Below are 21,110 nucleotides of genomic sequence, written 5' to 3'. Positions count from 1 at the left end.
CAACAACATCAACAACAACAACATCAACAACAACAACATCAACAACAACATCAGCAACAACAACGTCAGCAGCAACAACAGCAACAAATATTTAAAAGTTTCGGTGTGGAAAGCCAAAAAGTAGTCTGCATTTTTTTGTTGATTCTATTTTCTTATATAATTTCTGTAGATGTTAATAAATTTAAATTTGTTATAAGTAATTTTAGTAGTAGTAGTAGCAGTAGTAGTAGTAGTAGTAGTAGTAGTGGTGGTGTAGTAATAGTTGTAGTAGTAATAGTAATAGTAGTAGTAGCAGTAGTAGTTGTAGTAGGTAGTAGTAGGCAGTTGTAGTAGTAGTAGTAGTAGTAGTAGTAGTAGTAATATAGTAGTAGTTGTAGTAGTAGTGGTAGTAGCATAAAAAAGCGACAGTAGTACTAGTAGTAATACTAATAAAAAGAAATTCAACTATAGTGATAAATAATAATTAATTGCTGAAAATGTTAAACAATGCAAACTTTTTAAAAAATATCTATAAAAAATATTAGTGTGTATATATTTTCTCTCTCTCTCTTTTTTTCTCTCTCTTTCCTTATCTCCCTTCATATATATGTATATTTATATGTGTGTATATGTGATGTTTGTATGCATTCTAGTCAGATGGTAGTTGAATCAATTTGATATAACTTTTCATTTTCTAATCCATCCACTTCAGCAGCTAACTGTGCCGAACAACAATAACAACATTAATAACAATAATAACAACAGTAATAACAACAACAACAATAATAATAATAATGATAATAACGTCAACAACATTCATCATCATAAAAAAATGAATGTTTCGCCAAAGTTAAAGTCCAGAAATAATAATAATAACAATAACGATGATGATTATTCTTCCTGTGGTTATTATTGTTATTTTTTATTATCGGTTTGGGAAAATTATGATTATTATTGTTGTTATTAATATTATTATTGTTGTTGTTGTTTGTTGATATTGTGAGAGAGAGAGAGAGAGAGAGATGAGAGAGAAAGGGGGGGGGGGGAAGAAAGAGAGAGAGGGAGAGAGAGAGAGGGTAAAATTTTAATTAGAGATCACAAAATAATGATTTTACACCATCAGCTACGAGATCATTGTCATCATCGCTACCACTTCCGGCCAATACTTATTTGACCTTGACATTGAAAAAAAGGGATCTGGACAAGGCCATTAAAGATAAGCAGAATAGAATATTCCCTACCGATTTTTCAGTAAGATGAATGGAGTTCTTGGAATTTATATTTTCAAAATGTTTGAATCTTTTAGGCACCAGACGGAAAACGATTGTTTTTCCAGTTAGCCATCCATACAGATACAAACAGACACATGCACACACACAAATTTGCGCACACACACACACATACTCAGCGACACATCTGTAAAAACCTACGAACAAACGAAAGACGTGAACATACATACACACAAACAAACAAACAAAAGACATGTTCTGTACATACCCAAAAACAAACACACACAGATAACATTATATTTTACGAAATCCGATCCATCCACATCACCGTTACTACCTGCGCCGCCATTAAAGGAAGAAGAGGAAGAGGAAGATGACGAAAGTGATGAGTCCGACGATGACGCAGCTGAATTCCCTCTTTAGAGACGAATTCGTTCTTTTGACTGTTATAAATGAATATGTATGTGTATAAGTTTGTTTATGTCTCCAGACATGCCTGTATAGGCATGTTTGTTTGTTTATGTATGTGTGTGTGTGTGTGTGTGTGTGTGTGTGTGTGTGTGTTTGTGTATTTATATTATTGAAAACGTTTCTTCAGTTTCTATATATATAAATATAGAAGGAGAATACAATGTATAGGATTTTATATTTATATGTACTAATTTGACTTAACATATTTGCGCTAACAGTAAAAATGATATTATCCTCATTATATATATATATAATTATATATATATATATTATATATATATAATTATTTTTTTTTACTCATGCACTTGAATTAGTCTAATTTGCTGATAGGCACGAGTTAACATAGTTTGTGTATTCATTATTCCTCACTTGGTTATAAAATTATATATATATATATATATATATATATATATATATATATATATAATTATTGATGAAAATCACAACCTGACATTTCTGACAGTCTTAATCGTCTTAATTCAATATATATATATTATTTAATATTATATAATATATATATTATTTAATATTATATAATATATATATATATATATATATATATATATATATAATATTGATTAACTAACTATCTTAGCTAACTAACATGCTGTGATTTTCATCAACAATATATTTATATATATGTACATATATATTGGTTACAACTACTCTTATTACTTAATAAATCAATGTTTTTTGATAGACTGTCTTAGGACTGTTAAATATATATGTGTGGATACTTGTAAATATACCAGAAGTCTACTATTTTGGTGTTTTTCTGTCAAAATTGTTATATCGCAATAAAATATGTAACAATTTAAGATATTTTTCATTTATTCAATTAAAATTTAAAAAAAATCCAACTATAATGCAAAACAATGTTGATGATGCCCGAAGTGAGTTAATTTACGGTATATTAAATAAATTAATAAAAAATATATGTATATCTACATATATTATATGTTTGATTGGTTGGTTGGTTTGCTGCCTGATTGGTTGGATGGTTGGTTGGTTGACAGAACAGCTAATCCATTGGTTTGAATTTTTACGGTAGATATAAAGTACCTTTCTTTTGGTCTCCTCTTTATTATTAGGAAATGTTTAAGTTTCTTTGCTAAGCGATATTTAATTTTCGCGAAGTTTTTAAAAAAATTTTATAATTATATAATTGTGATTATTTTTTAAATTTGGAAAATGGCAGCCAATAAAGATTTTAAAAAGGCAGAAACCGTCGGAGTTTTCTCACCGTACGTTCATCTGCTGAGTGCCGATGCTAAGTTCCGTCACTGTGATCACTGTTTTGTTTGGTTGGTTAGTTTTTTTTTATTAATTTGATTTTAATTGTTTTACTGTGTTTAAAAAATTAACTATATTAATTTATAATCAATGATGTATTTTAGTAGATTAAACAATATATAATTGTGATATAAGCATGTTTGTTTGTTAATAAATAATTAATTAATATAATTTATAAATAAGACTAAATCACTAAGTAAGTAAGTTTTAACAACTTAAAATAAAACTAATTACTAAGGTGTTAAAACTGTAAGAGTTAACCAGTTAATGACATAAAGATTAAATGTTAATAAGTGTTCTCATTGCTAAAATTGAGATAAGTGCTAGGAAACTTACAAGTATATAATATATGTCATGATTTTGACGATATTGTAAATTTAGTTCAGTTAAAAACAGTGCTAGATGCTCTTTCTAACTAATTAAAATATGATTTCAAACAACTTATTTAGCATTATTTTCATTTCTCAGTTATAATTAATAAATAAAACTAATCATTTGTCTACATTTCTAGCTCGACACATCTAAAATCTTGTTCTAAATGTAAGTACATGAGGTACTGTTGCAGAAATTGCCAGGTAGTGTTCACTTCTAAATTTGTAATTATTACTAAATATAAATTATAACTTTCATTAATTAAATTATATAACTATTATTAATTACTAAAAGAGTTATTACCTAATCTACTTTGGGATTCTTTGTAGTTTTTTTAATAATTTTTACATTGAAAAATATCTGTTTTTCTAACTTTCCCAAAAAATGTTCATCTTATTTAGAAAAGCGATTGGAAATTTCATAAATTTGAATGCAAACTAATGGTAGATAGTCAAAAACACAGGCTGGATGAATATACACACATGCTATATAGGCTTCATCAATACTCACAGGTCTACTTTGTTATTCATTTATTAATTATAATGATATAAAATTAATTATTAATTATTTTATAGAAAAAAATAATTAAATTTGTTTGTTTGTTATAATAATTCTGAAACAAGTTCAGTTAAATCTAGTTAATTTAAGTATAAAAACTTTTTAATTCTTGTTAATCGAAGAGAAATTATTTTTAACAAAGTCAGAAAAAGGTCGCAGTGAAATGCAGGAGGTACTGGGAATAGAGAGAAATTACTCACATCTGATGTCTCGTAAGGTTCCAATTTTTTTTTTACTTAAAATTATGAAATTATTAATTAATTGTTATCATAATAATTATCATAATCATCATTATTATTATTATTAATTATAGTGTCATAATTATAAATATTATTATCTTAATTTGTTTTTATTAATTTCTACTGCTCCTTCCATTCAGACGTCGATGAGATAAAGCAAAGTGAAAAAGCGATGAGCACCTTTATGAAGAGGGCTGTTGAAATTAAACACTTCATCAGCAGGAATGGAGATACTAACATTGGTTGTAGTGGTGATGGTTGTGAGAGTGATGCCGTAGAATTGAAGAACCCTGGTATGTTGTTAGAGACTTTTGGTAAGGTGTGTGTAATTTTTTTTCCTGGTTTTTTGGTAAGCGGTTTTCTACATTGATAAATTAATTGTCTTTGTTTTATCAAATTTAGACATTTCTATGGCTTTGTTTTCTAAATTTTTACCTTTCTTCTCTCTATTCGTTTTTTTTAGCAAAATTTTTTCATTTCAGATGGTGGTTAATAGTTACTCAATATTAGATGAGGATTTAAATAATATAGGCACTGGATTTTATCTCGGGTCAGTCAATCAACATTGTTTATGTGCGTGTGTGTGTGTGTGTGTGTGTGTGTGTTTACATGATTGTTTGTTGCGACAATGATTAAATAAGCAAATAAAAAAAACCGAATAAATTAACAAAGTTAAATTTGTTAAAAAAAATTAAATTAGTAAACCAGAAACAAAATTCTCCCCAGCCCATCCATCATAGACCATAGCTGCAGACCGAACTGTGTCATCACTTTCAATGGAATAAATATGGTGGTGAAATGCCTGAAGGACGTTAGCATGGGAGATCGCGTAAGCATGTTGTTCCGTATGCTTCTGCTGTTTTCTTATTTTTGATGTTTTTTTTCTAACTTCTAACTTTTCTAACTTCTAACTTTTCTAACTTTTTTCTTCTAACTAATTTCTTTTGTTTCTCGTTTTCTTTGTCTTTCGCTTTTTCTGTCCTTTTCTTTCTCACTCTATTTTTCTCTTCTCTCTTTCTCTCTCTTTTCACTCTCTCTCTGTCTACTTTTGTTTTTATAATCTATCTTTCTTTCTCTTTCAATGCAACAAACATGTGTACACACACTTTTTTTGTCGTATAATATAATAAACACACACACACACACTCAAATAAACACGCGCACACAAATACATACACAAACACACATACATAAACACACACACACGCACACACACACGCAGTTGTACATGAGCTACGTTGATTTAATGAACCATAGAGAGGGTAGAAGAGAACACTTACTAAGGACATACTTCTTCCACTGTGAATGTGAAGCCTGTAATGACCACGAAATGGTTGGCAGTATCTACTAGTATTATGCTTCAGTTTCTTATATAATGTATGTATATTATTATCATTAACGCTTTCTTCTTATTGCTACTGATATTATTATTATTATTACTGTTAGAGTGAAAATAATAATGATAATTATTGTTAGTAGTATTATTCGTTATATTGTTCATAAATAGGAAAGAAACATGTTGACTGTAAGATGTTTGGGAACTGGCCAAAATGATAATAGCAATGATGATGCCTGTGGTCTTTTCAAATCTTTTAAAGATGATTTGGAGGCAGTTAAAAAGTCATTTGATCTTTTGAAAGGTAAACGTTTAGATTACATTCTTCCCATTTGGATAGTTCTAACTTAACTATATTTTCAATTATTTATATATATATAAATATTTATATATATATATATATATATATGTTTTGTGTGTGTATGTGTGTATATGTGCGTGTAGAATTTACATGATAATAACGTGTGTGTCTCAATCTTGATTACGAGTGAATTAATTAATTAGTTAATTAATTATAGTTTAATTGATGAATTAATTGAGTATAAACTCATAACTTCGTATACTTTTTCAGGTAGAGAAGTTACTGAAGAACTTGGCGAACATAGGAGGGAATGTTTCAGCAAACTGCTTGATACCTATTCACCGATTAACATTCACATATTCAGATCATTGGATGAAGCCTTTGAGATCTGCATAGAATTAGAGCTCTGGTCTGAAGCCTGCTACTACGGCGAAAAGTTGATCCCCATCTACCAGTTAGTGGAAAATAATTTCTATATTTTATCATCATTAATAATATTAGTATGAATATTTTTATGATTTGTATAATCTTAATTTATTTCTTTCATATTAGCTTTGTTTGTAATAAATCAATTTTATACATGAGCCACTATATAGATTGGATAAAATGATTAATTATTTAATCATTTTGATTGCTTAATAAGCTAATTAATTAATTAATTGCTTAATTAATTAGATTTTATCTGAAAGATCCCAATCCTAATTTTGGGCACTTTCTTGTTAAACTGGGAAAGATCTATCTATACCAAATGCAACGTATTGAGGCTCTGAAATGCCTTGAAAAGGTGACCATATGTATCTTATCTGGTGTGTGTGTGTGCGTGTGTGTGTGCGGTGTTTGTCAAATAATAATTCATAATACAAATAATAATGAAAATAATAATATTAAAAATAAATTAACTCTTTTTGTTGACGCAGGCGAACGATATCCTATCAGTTACACATAGCCCGGAAAATGCATTGTACATTAGATTGCAATCATTGCTAATGCAATGTAGGCAAGAACTATCTTTGATGTAATTGAACGTTGGAGCTACTTCGTTATTTTTCACCATGGTTCTGTTATATATACATAAACTCATACAAAAAGCACATACTTATACATACATACATACACACACACAGATACATACATACATGCAATATATATACCGACATAATTTTTATTAAACATAAAACCTTTGGATATGTGCTATGATTGTAATATTGAAAAGTATTTTGATGTAAGAGCAATTTTAAAATTTAATAAAATTCAACTAATAAATAATAAAAATAAACATTCCATTTACAAATAAACTTATCTTTATTTATTCAACCTATCGCAAAAAAGCTTATTAAACTATTCATGCAATTATATTTTGTAACTGTAGCAATAAAAAGGGAAAGACTTGTATTTTACTATCATATGTTTGCTTGCATGTACGTATGTGTGTGTATCTATACTTACGCATGTTTGTGTGTATAATGGTATATGTGCTTATAGAAGTATTTGTTGCTTCATAAAATGTATCTGTGTTGATTTTTATGTACCAAAATTGCGATCCTACCTGTTGAAAGCCGAAATAAAAGCTTAACAAAACAAAAATAATTTCAAAACAATTTTTGTCCTCAATGATGCTTGTACGTTCGTATGCATTGTGTGCGTGTATATATGTATGTATGCGTGTGTGTGTTTATGTATGTGTGTTCTGTGTACATGTACGAATGTATTGAAACAAATAGCTAAACATAAAATGAAATGAAATGATTAAAAATTCAAATGTCATCTTTCCGTCCTGTTCTTCCTCCTTATTTGATTCAAAATGCTTTTTTAACTCTCTGCGGCAGTATGGAATCTTGAGCGGACTTCAAGAAGTACAGCAATCCATACTTTTTACCTTTCCTTTGGAAATAACTCGTAACTATGTCGGAATCGTTATCTGATGTTAGAAAGTTATTGTGTTACGTTAGTTTAGTTAGGTGTTAATTTGTCTATTTATAATTGGTTGGCCCGTCGGTGTGAGCAGTGACCGCATTCGAATGCAGGGAGATCCGCGCTTATCACATGCGTACGTGTGTGTGTGTGTGATGCCTTGTTTCACGTGTGTACTCACATGCACTGTGTGTTTGTTGTTGATGCTTCTGAAGAATACTGAGGAGAGGAATGTAATGAATAAGCAGACGTTTATGTATTCTTGTAAATGTTTAGCAACTGAAGTTTTTCGTTATTTTTGGATATTGAAAACATTCCCATTTGAACATACATACATACATACATACTGACATACATACATACACACACACTTGAATACCTAGACGTATACAACACAGACACACTCATATATATATATATGTAGACACACATATACACAAATTCTTAACCAATTCTTTCAGGAGTAATGGATGTAGGTAGAACATTATCACTGGCTGACAATGAAACAAACAGTGCTAAAGGAACCAGCCATAGGTTTATTGTGAAGAAACCCAGCACCTTATGAGTATGTGAGTGTGTGATGATTATATTTGTATAAAAACAGACAGAAAAAGCACACAAACAAATTAAATGAATAAAAATAAATTATGGACGGTAATAGCGAATAATAATAATATTATAATAGAAATAAACATAAAAGTCACTTCGGAGAATGTGTATTGGTGATCTGTGAAATGAGAGAATGCCAAATAGTGCTCAACTATCAGGAGACCTGAAAAATAAAAATAATAATAAATAAATAATATAAATAAAATATAATAATAATTAATAATATAAATAAATAACATGAATGAATGAATGAATAAATGAATGAATTAAAATGTTCTTTTTAATGGCATTAGTGTTATCAGCAGATGCAATAATAACAGATTACATTTAGTAGTTGGTGTAAAAATAATAATAATATAATAATAAAATAATAGATGGTGAATAGATGAACAATTGTTATTTGCTGAATCATAGACTTTATTGTTTTTGCAAAATTTTTCAATTAAAAAATAATTATTTATCTTGGGTATATGTATGAGCCATTAGGTAAAACATAGACTACAAAAACTTAAAACATAAAAAAAAGACCAACCAACCAACCAAATGATAATATGAACCATGGAGATGACAACTGAATGAACGGAAAAGTTTGCAAAACGAGATGGTACATGAGATTCGATAGTAAGCACGACACTAGCAATGAAGTCGGTAACTCTTCAAAGAATATGTGACATACCATTAGTAAAGCTGTACACTGTGTTGGGTATGATTGATGAGGAATTAGCGTCAGTTTAGTAGTAATTTCTGCCAGTAAGGTTTTTAAAATTTTAATGTGTGTCTCTATTTACTATTTAGTTAGCGTAATGTTTGTTAATAGTGTTATTTAATCAATTAGGAATTAATTAAAATTAGTGAATTACACTGACATAATTGATGTATCTGATGATTTTGCCAGATATGACTGTGAATTCTTCAACTAACTCTGCAAGGTAGAAGAGACCAGCCGCTGTAACATGGTATTTTTAAAATTGATATAACTATGAATTATGATTTTAAGATCTATCTTATGGTCTTATCTTATTTTTATACTTATTGTTTCAATTTATAACTTTATTAAAAAATTAGTAAAAAATTTAAAAATAAATTGTCGACCAATGGAGAGAGTGATGACAGTCAGCTGCACCAAGAAGCCAGCCCACGAAATGGCATACATGAACCACATCTTAACCTAGATTCCTAATTTCAGGAATTCTTATGGTTTTTTAATACGCCGACGAAAAATTTAAACGTAAGTTTAATTGGACTGATTGTTATTTGTTTAATAGTAAGCCTAGCGACTATTTAATAAATTTATTAATACCTAGGTTGTAAATATCATATCATAGAAATTAATCAATTAATCAATTAATCAATTAATTAATCGATTAATAAATTAAGTAATTAATTAAAAGTAATTAAGATAGATGTTTGTATAAATTGAATTATCATCTATATTCATGGATGCATTCTAGAGAGTTTTATTGAGTTTTTTTTATAACTGTCACAGAAATGTCATTTAATATCGTATTAATTTTTGAACATATCAAAAGGACTGAAGCGTTCTATGACTGTTGAATATGGAGAGAGTTGGTTGAATGATGTTTCATTTATTTTTTTACCCTGATTTATTAAGTTAGACTGCGAATCTGGCTGGATGAGATGAGTGAGTGATTGAGTGAGTGAGAGTGTGATTGAGTAAGTGAGAGTGTGATTGAGTAAGTGAGAGTGTGATTGAGTAAGTGAGTGAGTGAGTGAGTGAGCGAGTGAGTGAGTGAGTGAGCAAACGTTAGAAAATGAGTTACATTTCAAGTTTTGGATGAAAATCGAATCTATCAGGAAGAACGAAACCTCAATTCATTTAAATAATTTTAAGCTGTCGAAAAATAAGAAGGTTATAATGAAATCATTAAATTAACATATCGAGTGGAGGTCACTGTCGACTTTGAAATTTGAATTACTCAATTATTATGAAGATATTATATATATATAATTATTATATAACTTTTTGTGTTCTGGGGCGGATCTAGACAGCTTTGACGTAAAGTCAAAATTTTGAAATTGTTTAAGCTTTGACAGAAGAGCCAACAACCTTGACGGGGGACCCTAGAAAAAGTCAAGATCAGAAGTGTCTTTTGGGATTCTATAAAGTGGGAGATACTTCAAAAACGGGGCTCTGGGGCTTTCTTTAAAATAAAAATTTGGCGATTTATTTTTGGCTCACCACAAATTTTTTTTAAATTTTGATGTGAAAATATCTGGTTATATGTTATCTGGCCCTGGCTTAAAAATGGTTCTTACCTGTCCTATGCCTGTGCGTGTGTTTGTGTTTGTTTGTGTGTGTGTATGTGTGCGTGCGTGTGATTTTATATTTTAAATAACTAATCATGATTTTTTTCACATGACTTTGACAAAGTCGTCATAAAATAAGTGTGTTAAACTTCATAAATAAGTTGCCCATTCAAGCTATAAAATGATACATACATTCGCATAAATACATACAAACAAACAAACATTCTTTCATACATATATACTGTTATATAATTTATTATTTACCAGTCTACTTCAATTTTATAGGCAGGTTATTATTTATTGATGTGATAATATATTTTTGAAATCGTTTGCAACTTAAATGGAACTCAAGTGTAATGTAAATGCAAATGAAATGTGTGTGTGTATGTATATGTGTGTGTTTGTATGTATGTATGTATGTATGTATGTATGTATGTATGTATGTATGTATGTATGTATGTATGTATGTATGTATGTATGTATGTATGTATGTATGTATGTATGTATGTATGTATGTATGTATGTATGTATGTATGTATGTATGTATGTATGTATGTATGTATGTATGTATGTATGTATGTATGTATGTATGTATGTATGTATGTATGTATGTATGTATGTATGTATGTATGTATGTATGTATGTATGTATGTATGTAGGTTTGTAGGTTTGTTTGTTTGTAAGTATGTATGAGAATAAACACTTGAAAATTTTGTAGTAAGGCAGACAGAATAACAAACAAACAGATAGATATATTGTTAGATAGTGTATAATTATTTGACACTATTTTTACGTTCCTGTAAATGAAGGCATATTTAAAAATTTTCAAATTTTTAAAATTATTTTTAAATATTTTTGAATATTTTTAAATAGTTATAAACAATAAATACAATTGAAAGACTTTTTTTCAATTTTAAAAATTAAAATTTAGAGAAAATGACTCTTCGATTGCCGAACTTGACTCCTCTAATTCAAATAACAATTTTGATAATAAATTTATATTTTGCGCCATCTATCGGGTCCCCATCACCTTCATCTTCATCATCATCTTCATCTTCACCATCAAATTCATCCAATGGAACTGATCATAATAACGGTCACGGCGTTTCACTGGCCTCTTGGAAATTGGAATACATTAGTCCCATGCTACAGATTGCATTCTTCGTACTAATTGCTGGATTGATTAAGATTGGTTGGTCGGTTGTTTAGATGGTCGGTTGGATGGATGGTTGGTTGGCTGGTTGGTTGGTCGGTTGGATGGTTGGTTGGCTGGTCGGTTGGTTGGATGGTTGTTTGGTTGGGTGGTTGGTCGTCATCATCATCACCATCGTCATCATCATCACCATCGTCATCATCATCACCATCGTCATCATCATCACCATCGTCATCATCATCACCATCGTCGTCATCATCATCATCATCACTAACAGGCTTCCATCACGTTCCATACTTGCCCAACTTTATTCCAGAGTCGTGGTTAATACTCAATTTATGATAGTTATCCATTATAACTACTACTACTACTACTACTACTACTACTACTACTACTACTACTACTACTACTACTACTACTACTACTACTACTAATAAAAATAATAATAATAATAATGTTATTAATATTAATGTTTGCAGTGTCTTGATAATGATCGGAACGGCGGCTGGTGCAATATTACAGTAATATTTTATAAAGATGTTATAAAGATGAATGGATGAATGAATGAATGGATGAATGAATGAATAAATGAATTAATGATTAATGATTAATAATAATAATAATTATTTATCTATTATTAATTCAAAATAATTATTTATAGTTTCCAGTCGGGTGTAGATGAGTCATTCCGCCTGGAGCCTCGAACTTTCTTTCTATTCTTACTTCCTCCGTTAGAATGAATGAATGAATGAATGAGTGAATGAATGAATGAGTGAACGATTGAGTAAATAAATTGATGAATGAATGAGTGAATGATTGAGTGAATGAATGAATTAATTAAAAAAAGTAAATAACTGGCTGAACAAACAAATGCGATAAAAGGATAAACGTTATCAAACGTTTGTAAACTTAGAACTCTAAAGAAACAACAACAACAATAATTATTATAATTATTATTTCAATATTATATGATGACTGCAACTTATAATTATAATTATTATTTCAATATTATAATATAATTATAATTATATTTAAAGAATAGTTTTGGAGGCTTCTTTTACATTGGACAACCATGCATTCAGAGAGAACATCGGAACGATTTTGCTCTATGCCGTTGTGGTTGGTTTGATCATATTGTGATTTCTACTTCCGCTTCCTGTTTCTATTTACATATTTCAACTACCCATCAATCATTCATTCATTTATTCATTCACTCATTCATTTATTCATTCTTTCTGTCGTTTATTCATTCATTCATTAATTTTCATTAATTTCTTGACCTCGCTCAATCTTTAGTTTAATTAAATTATAGACGAAATTAACGTAAAATTAACCATTCAAAACAATGAAACGCAAATGAAATATATAAATTAAAAGTCTTAAAAGTATACAATAAATATAAAAACACACACACAAATACACACAGACACTCACACACACACACAAACACACACAAACACACACAGGGAACAGTAATAAACTTCATAATAATCGGCTTCGCTCTTTACGGTTTGGCCGTAGCTGGCGCATTCGGAGATACCCACGTGACTAAATTAGAGTACCTTCTCTTCGGCGCACTGATCGTAGCAGTCGATCCGGTGGCCGTCTTAGCCATTTTTCAAGATGTCGGCGTTAATGAAGTTCTTTACTTTTTGGTCTTTGGAGAGTCTTTATTGAATGGTTGGTTGGTTTGTTGTTGGTTGGTTGATTGGTTGGTTGGTTGATTGAGTAGTTTGTTGGTTGGCTACTGCCGTTTTTACTACTACTACTATTACTACTACCACTACTACAACTACTACCATTACTACAACTGCTACCACATCTACAGATGCAGTAACGATTGTGTTGTATAACACGATGGAGGCATTCACTAAAACACCCAATATTCATCCAACTGAGGTCTGTCAATCAATTATTCATTCGTTCATTTATTCATTCGTTCGTTCGTTCATTTATTCATTCATTTGTTCGTTCGTTCATTCGTTCATTCATTTATTTATTCAACCAGTCGATCGATATATTAGTCTGTCAATTCATCAATTCATCAATTCATGTTTTATTTGTATGTACGTACATGGGTTTGTCTGTATGTTTGTGTGTGTGTGTTTTTGTATGCGTCTGTATGCCTGTGTTTATGGTTGTATATTTGTATGTTCGTTTGTATGTTTGATTGTATGTATGTGTATGTTTGTATGTTCGCTGACATGTGAATTATATGTTTGTGCATTAAAACTTTAAACTTAATTCGTGAAATATTTCAAATATGTCTGATGGTTGTTGCAAAGGTTCAATTCAACTGAAATCATACACACACACACATACACACATACACACACACACAAATATTTACACATACACAAATAGAAAGACACATACACGCATACATACACACACGTATGTACATAATTCTTCAGGTCGTCATTGGGATATTCTCCTTCTTTACCGTCAGTCTCGGCGGTCTGTCAATCGGTATCCTATTCGGTATAGCTACTTGCCTAATTACTCGAGTGACGTCACACGTGAGAGGTTATGATGATGATGATGATGATGATGAGGCTGATGATGATGATGATGAGGAGGAGGATGACGAGGATGATGATGATGATGGTGACGACGATGACGACAATGATGATGATCGTGATAGTAATAATAACAACAACGATGATGACGACGACGATTTGATGGTGATAATGATCATCATCATCATCATCATCATCACCATCACCACCATCATCATCATAACTTGCAGTGGCTGAACCGCTTGCTATATTGACGATGGCATACATGTCTTACTTGTGCGCTGAGCTATTTCATTGGTCAGGAATAATCAGGTGATCAGTGACGTCACCAGCATCGTCATCATCATTATTATAATCATTATCATCGACACCATTGTTGTCATCGTCACCATTACCATCAGCATCGTCGTCGTCGTCTTCATCATCTCCAAAATCTCGTCATAATCATTTATCATTGTTCCTATATTCATCGTTGATTACATCTTAAATTCAACATCAGATATCGAAATTACATTAGTACTGACAAAAATTATAACAAATAATAATAATAATAATAATAAATTATAATAATAATATTAATAATAATAAATACAGTTTGATTGGCTGTGGTATAGTGGAAGCCCACTATGCATTTAAGAACATATCCAGCAAGTCGTACATCACAGTTTTGTATTTCATTAAGATGCTTGGGTTTGTATGTTTGTACGTATGTTTGTTTGCACGTATGTGTGTGTGTGTTTGTTTGTTCGTTACGTTTGTTTGTTTGTTTCTATTTCTATATGTGTATATAAGGAACAAACCATTACTATATTATGCACTATGATAATACAATACAATACATCACAATACGAAACGATTCATTATGAAACGAAACGAAACGAAACGAGATGATACTACCACTCAGATCGTGTTGTGATTCAATTGTGTTCTTGTTCCTTGGGTTGGAGCTGGTACGGGCGGAGCACTTCTGGGGAACTGGCTTCATATTATCAACCATTGCTTTGTGTTTGCTTGCTAGGGTTGTTAGTGAGTATATAAATGTGTACGTGTGTGTGTGATTGTGTGTTTGTGTATGTCTTTGTGTGTGTGTGTGTGCGTGCGTTTATATGTGCGTGTGTGCTTGAATGTCTAGGTATGTTTGCATAACAAATATGTCAACAGCATCATTGTCATCATCATCATCATCGTCATCATCGTCGTCGTCATCATCGTCGTCATCATCATCATCACCAGGCGTGTTCGGATTGACTCTTTTCGTGAACATCTTCAGTAGCGGACCAAAAATAAAAATGGCCGACCAGTTTATTATGGCGAGTAGATAATTATCATATGCAAATTTATTAATTTATTCATCAATTAATACGCAAATTTATTAATTTATTCATATAAAAGTGGTACGGAGGCCTGAGAGGAGCTGTATGTTTCGCGCTGTGCAATTCACTTCAGTTGGAACCAAGTACTAAGAACCTGTTCCTCACGTGCACATTTGCCGTCATCATCTTTACTGTGTTTTTGCAGGTGTGTTTGTGTGTGTGTGTGTTTGTTTGTGTGTGTTTGTGTGTGTGTGTTTGTGTGTGTGTGTCACATGTACACACACACACACACACACACTTGTTATTAAGTCAAAAAATGTCACCTAAATATAATATAACAATTCGTCGAATATCAACACCAACAACACCAACAACAACACCAACAAAAACAACAACAACATTAACACCACCAACAACAGCATCAACAACACCACCACCATCAACCACAACAACAACAATCGCTCAGGGCATAACAGTTAAACCCCTGGTGAAGTACTGCAAAATCGTTGGCAAAGATGATGAAGATACCCCACTGATGGCCGAATTCCAATACATGGTCATTTATTATTATTATTATTAATTTTATTATTATTATTATTGATATTATTATTGTTGGGAAACGAGATGGTATAATAGTTATACCATATAGTAGTGTGTGTGTGTGTGCGTGTGTGTGCGCGTGTGGTTATATTTATTTTTGGTTGATAAATTATTAAAGGAGAATTCAAAACAATAATCATCATCATCATCAACATCCTTCCATCATCTTCCTCATCATCACCATCATCATCATCATCATCATTTTCGTCATCATCATCATCATCATCATCAGATGTTCCAAAAGATGGTAGTTGCAGTAGATGCTATATTGGATCAGAAAGACAGAATGAAGGTAACCTGTGCGTGCCTTTTAAAATTATCATCATAAAGTTTACAGTGATAGCCAAATGGTTAGAACAGCAGATCGTTATAGCGTACTGACCGGCTTCGAACGCAAGAAAAAGACTGATGAAGATTGATACACATCTTAATTTATGCGAAAACATACACTAGCGGAAGTGAAATGAATACTCGCAGTAACATTTCGTCATAATTGCTGAATGATAATTATTTTTAGTAATTACATTCATAATTCGATTTAATTACGTTCATAATTCGATTTAATTACGTTCATAATTAGATATAATTACGTTCATAATTCGATTTAATTACGTTCATAATTAGATATAATTACGTTCATAATTAGATATACTGCACAAAGTTGGATGAAATTATGAAAAAAATTTTATTGAATCGAGACTTGACGAGGGAGGAAAAATTCATCGAAGCGTACAAAGAAATCGCTTTAAAGTATTCTCATTATTATTATTGTTATTGTTATTATTATTATTGTTGTTGTTATTATTATTATAGTCATTTGTAGTCGTAGTAGTAGTATATTAATAGTAGTAGTAGTAGTAGTCAACAATTATTAACCATCAAAATACTGTTTTTAAACAATCAGTCATTTAGACAATTAATCAACCAATCAATTAACCAACTAATTAATCAACCAATCAATTAATCATCAATAACAACAACAATAATAAACAGGCGATACAAATCAGTACTCGGAAGAGAATTCGGTCCCGAACCGCCTATGGGCGTGGTTAAGTGAGTAACTGATTGCTGATTGGTTGGTTGATTGATTAGTACGTTACCGGGCTGGTTGATCAACCGTTTATAATCAATCAATTAACCAACCAATCAATCGATTAATCAACTAATTAACCAATTATTTAACCGACTAACCGACCGATTAATTAATTTTTTCGGACAGCCATGCATTCGTTCCGATAGCTGAAGATGAATGTTCTCTGGAGGACGAACTCGTTGATGACGTCAAGAACGAACTGACACAAGGTCAAGGTCATCATGATGAGGATGATGAGGATGATGAGGAAGATGATAATGATGGTGATAATGATGATGATGGTGACGATGATGGTGACGACGACGACAATGAAAATGAGAATGATGATCATAAAAAAAATCCTCAAACAGCAAATGCCTACGATTACGAAGTCTCTCCTGCCCCGACACCAGCCCGCCACCGGTCTTCAAGAGTGTCCAGAGTAAGTATGGTGTCCAGGGGTGAAAGTATGACCCGCAACGAAATTGTCAGCATGTACAGGGCCTTGTCCAAGCCTAATTTGGTAAGTTGATCGTGCTGTATTAATATTCGCGCTTGCTTGCGTGATGTGGCTGGTTGGTGTCTGGTGTGGATTTAAATTCTGTGATGTGGTATGGTTCTCGACATCATCATTAACTTCACACGACTCACACACAACTCACACACGACTCACACACAGCTCGCATGACACAACTCACACACAACTCACACACAACTCACACATACCTCACACACAACTCACACACAACTCACACACAGCTCACACACAACTCACACACACACGACACAACACTCCAGGTCATCTCGCACATTCTGGATCGGGATTTGAAATATCACGACATCCCGGAAAACCAAATGGAAGCAGAATTCCTCAAAGACAGACACATTCAGGCTTCCATGCTTTCCATAACAACGCAAGATTCACAGCAACAACAGCAGCAGCTGCTGCAGCAGCAGCAGCAACAACAACCACAGTTCTTAACCCTTCCCCAGTTTACCAACAACATCAAACAACATCAGCGGTTTTCTACAACCGCCGCCCCATACTTTAGCATAGTACCTAGAGATAGTATTTTGAAAGGAGCTAGATCTATGTATTTGAAATCCAGGTCTCATTGTTTGTTTAGTTTGTTTGCTTGGTTTGCTTGTTTGTTTGTTTGCGGATTCTCTGATAAAAAATAAGTTAATAGTTGAAGTTAATGATTGCACGAATTAAAATTAATGAATTTAAACTCCAGTAACAATGGCAACCACATAAACAGCAACTATACACACACACAAACAAACAAACAACACAAACAAACAACACAAACAACCCACCAGCCAACGTGATCCAAGACTCTTCTACCAGCCGTCCTTTCAACAACAAACAACAACAACGCAAAACACGGAAACAGACCAAGATGGCGTGATCCAACCACAACAGCGTCAACAACATCCGCAACACTCCAAGATATTAAAACAACAGCAACAACAACAACATCAACAACAACATCAACAGAGACCACGTGCTAAATCTCAAGTGACAATACCGTCTCAATTTTTGCTAAGTCCGGTCGGAGAAGTTCCGGAAGAAACCACCCATGAAGCTACTTCAATAGCCACTACTGCAGCTGAAACTACAGCTACTGTTGCTGAAGAAGCTGCTATAAAAGCTTCTACTGCTAAAAAACCAGCTGCTGATGAAGGTGATGATGAAAATGAAGCTGGCGACACTGATGAAGAAGCGAGAATAAAGTTTAATGACACAAAAATGTAATTAACAGTTGAGAGACTATAATATATTTGTTGAGTGTGTAGTGTGGAGTATTTGTGTGTTTGTGTGTGTGTGTTTGTGCGTGTATTTCTGTACATGAATGTGTTATCAAATGACTGATAATGATTATCTGAATGATGATGATGATGATGATGACGACGATGAAGGCGATGATGATGATGAAGATGAGACAAATCCTACAATCCTTGAAATTGAAACGACATCTCTCAAAATTATGATTTAGAAAATTATGATATTAATAAAACTTACATAAAATTTATGATTATAATTATTAATGTTGTTATTTTTTTTATCATTAATTATTATTATTATTATTATAATTAATATTATTACTTAACTGTCATCGCTTTATCATCACTCTTCCCTCTTAACTGCATTATCAGCGGTCGCCAGATAGCAACATACAGACAATGATGTGAGCGACCTTTCATTTTACTTCTGAAACATACATTGTAATTATAAAGTTAAAATGGCGAAACTTATAATGTAAACTACATAAAGGTATTCTACACAGAGCTCGCCATACATTTCAAACGGACAAAAAGAGAAATAGAATCAGCTTAAATTAGGTTAAAGTCGTGTAAATTGCGTAAGAAGGCGATGCTATTAAACTTATTAATTAACTAATTAAACTTGAACTAATTAAATTAATTAAACTTCTGCAAAAATGGTCAGGCCAATTAAAAATAGTTTAAAATATTTAAAAAAAACCTAGCGGGGAAATTTCAAATGAATTTATCATTAATTTTTGAGCTTTTCTATTCGTCTATCAAATTGTAATTAAGATTTTGAAAGTATTTTGATGTTTTATATTTCTTACATTTAGAGAAGTTAGATTCGTGGCAAACTGTTTATTCCAGTATTTCAATGGTATCCCCTCGTCGGTTGGCAATATCTGGACGAAGTGATTTGAAGAGAGGTGATACTGGAAGGTATTTGTTTGCAGTTGGAATCTGCGTAGATCAATACATGCGCACCTGTAAATGATTTAATTTAATAATAACAATAATAAATAATAATAATAAATTAATAATAATAATGACAACAACAATTTACATGTACAATAACTGATAGCGAACAATATGGTCGATAAGAAACTTGACGTTAATTAATTTTGACAACGACGACGATGATGATGATGACGTTGGTAATAATAATAATAATAATAATTATTATTATTATTAATAATAATATAAACATTTATGAAGCGCAATACTAGTCATAGCAGTAACAAAGAAGAATAAAATATTAATTATAACGGGATGATGATAACTTCGATGACGATGATGTCAGTTATGATAATGATGATGACGTCGATAATGACGATGATGATGACGATGATGAAGATGATGATGATTATGGTGATGATGATGATGATGATGGGGATGATGATGATGAAGATGAGGATGATGATTGTTGGCAATAAATTCAGCCCGGCTCTCCAAAAGAACTTATCAATTTCTAGATTTTATGATCGTCATCTTGCTGTTTCTAATTATAACATCGTCACGTCATCATCACCATCATTGTTATCATTATCATCATTCATCATCACCATTATCATCAGCATTCTCAAAGCTGACATTTATATCACGAAACTTATCATCATCAGCTTTTATCATCATCACCAACACCATCATCATAATCACAATCATCACCACCACTATCATAATCACAATCATCACCACCACCATCGTCGTCATCATATTGGCCTATTGTAATATTAATAATCCCCAATGGCCACTTGTGTTGAATTAAGATAACATTATCATCTTCCTTATCGTCGTCGTCATCTTCATCTCCTATATACATATATATTTATATACTACTATATATATTATATATAAAATATATCTATAATTATATATATATATATATAAATATTATGTATATATATTTATATATTTTTATACAAATATATATATACAATTCTTATCTGCCATAAATCTGCCAATATTACTTATTCCCAAGAAACACACGCAAACACGTAAAAGCACTCATATGGGGTGTGTTGATTAGTAGCGTGTGGGTGGACATAGGGACTGTCATACGAGTGGAAGGGCCAGCCATTCGCCCCCCCAGTGATTTGAAATATGGTAGTGCTGTGGCT

At 31.6% G+C, this 21,110-nt stretch overlaps 4 protein-coding genes across 4 annotated transcripts; 3 read left to right on the top strand and 1 right to left on the bottom strand.

The window, feature by feature from the left end:
- Positions 1 to 811: 811 nt before the first annotated feature.
- Positions 812 to 1,631, top strand: HELRODRAFT_166415 (hypothetical protein; the record flags this gene model as incomplete). Its single annotated transcript, XM_009033345.1, has 3 exons — positions 812 to 884; positions 1,103 to 1,230; positions 1,497 to 1,631. 3 exons carry the CDS (start codon positions 812 to 814, stop codon positions 1,629 to 1,631), a joined length of 336 nt encoding a protein of 111 aa, XP_009031593.1.
- A 1,239-nt stretch (positions 1,632 to 2,870) lies between these two features.
- Positions 2,871 to 6,797, top strand: HELRODRAFT_166414 (hypothetical protein; the record flags this gene model as incomplete). The annotated part of the gene is made up of 11 exons (XM_009033344.1): positions 2,871 to 2,983; positions 3,484 to 3,547; positions 4,045 to 4,114; positions 4,282 to 4,460; positions 4,624 to 4,691; positions 4,868 to 4,970; positions 5,364 to 5,474; positions 5,649 to 5,781; positions 6,049 to 6,232; positions 6,454 to 6,562; positions 6,696 to 6,797. The coding sequence occupies 11 exons, from the start codon at positions 2,871 to 2,873 to the stop codon at positions 6,795 to 6,797; spliced, it is 1,236 nt and encodes a 411-aa protein (XP_009031592.1).
- Positions 6,798 to 7,574: 777 nt separating this feature from the next.
- On the bottom strand, positions 7,575 to 9,460 carry HELRODRAFT_166413 (hypothetical protein; the record flags this gene model as incomplete). Its single annotated transcript, XM_009033343.1, has 6 exons — positions 7,575 to 7,696; positions 8,139 to 8,247; positions 8,394 to 8,461; positions 8,839 to 8,992; positions 9,165 to 9,244; positions 9,391 to 9,460. 6 exons carry the CDS (start codon positions 9,458 to 9,460, stop codon positions 7,575 to 7,577), a joined length of 603 nt encoding a protein of 200 aa, XP_009031591.1.
- Positions 9,461 to 12,757: 3,297 nt separating this feature from the next.
- HELRODRAFT_70609 (hypothetical protein) lies at positions 12,758 to 14,554 on the top strand (the record flags this gene model as incomplete). Its single annotated transcript, XM_009032891.1, has 5 exons — positions 12,758 to 12,838; positions 13,186 to 13,399; positions 13,548 to 13,618; positions 14,134 to 14,245; positions 14,469 to 14,554. Coding segments are annotated over 5 exons (564 nt in total), but the record flags the coding sequence as incomplete, so codon positions are not given.
- Between the last annotated feature and the right edge of the window lie 6,556 nt (positions 14,555 to 21,110).

This window comes from Helobdella robusta (assembly GCF_000326865.2).
Source record: "Helobdella robusta unplaced genomic scaffold HELROscaffold_9, whole genome shotgun sequence".
NCBI lineage: Eukaryota > Metazoa > Annelida > Clitellata > Rhynchobdellida > Glossiphoniidae > Helobdella > Helobdella robusta.
Note: the sequence above shows the minus strand (reverse complement) of the source record. Positions and strands in the feature narration are given on the sequence as shown.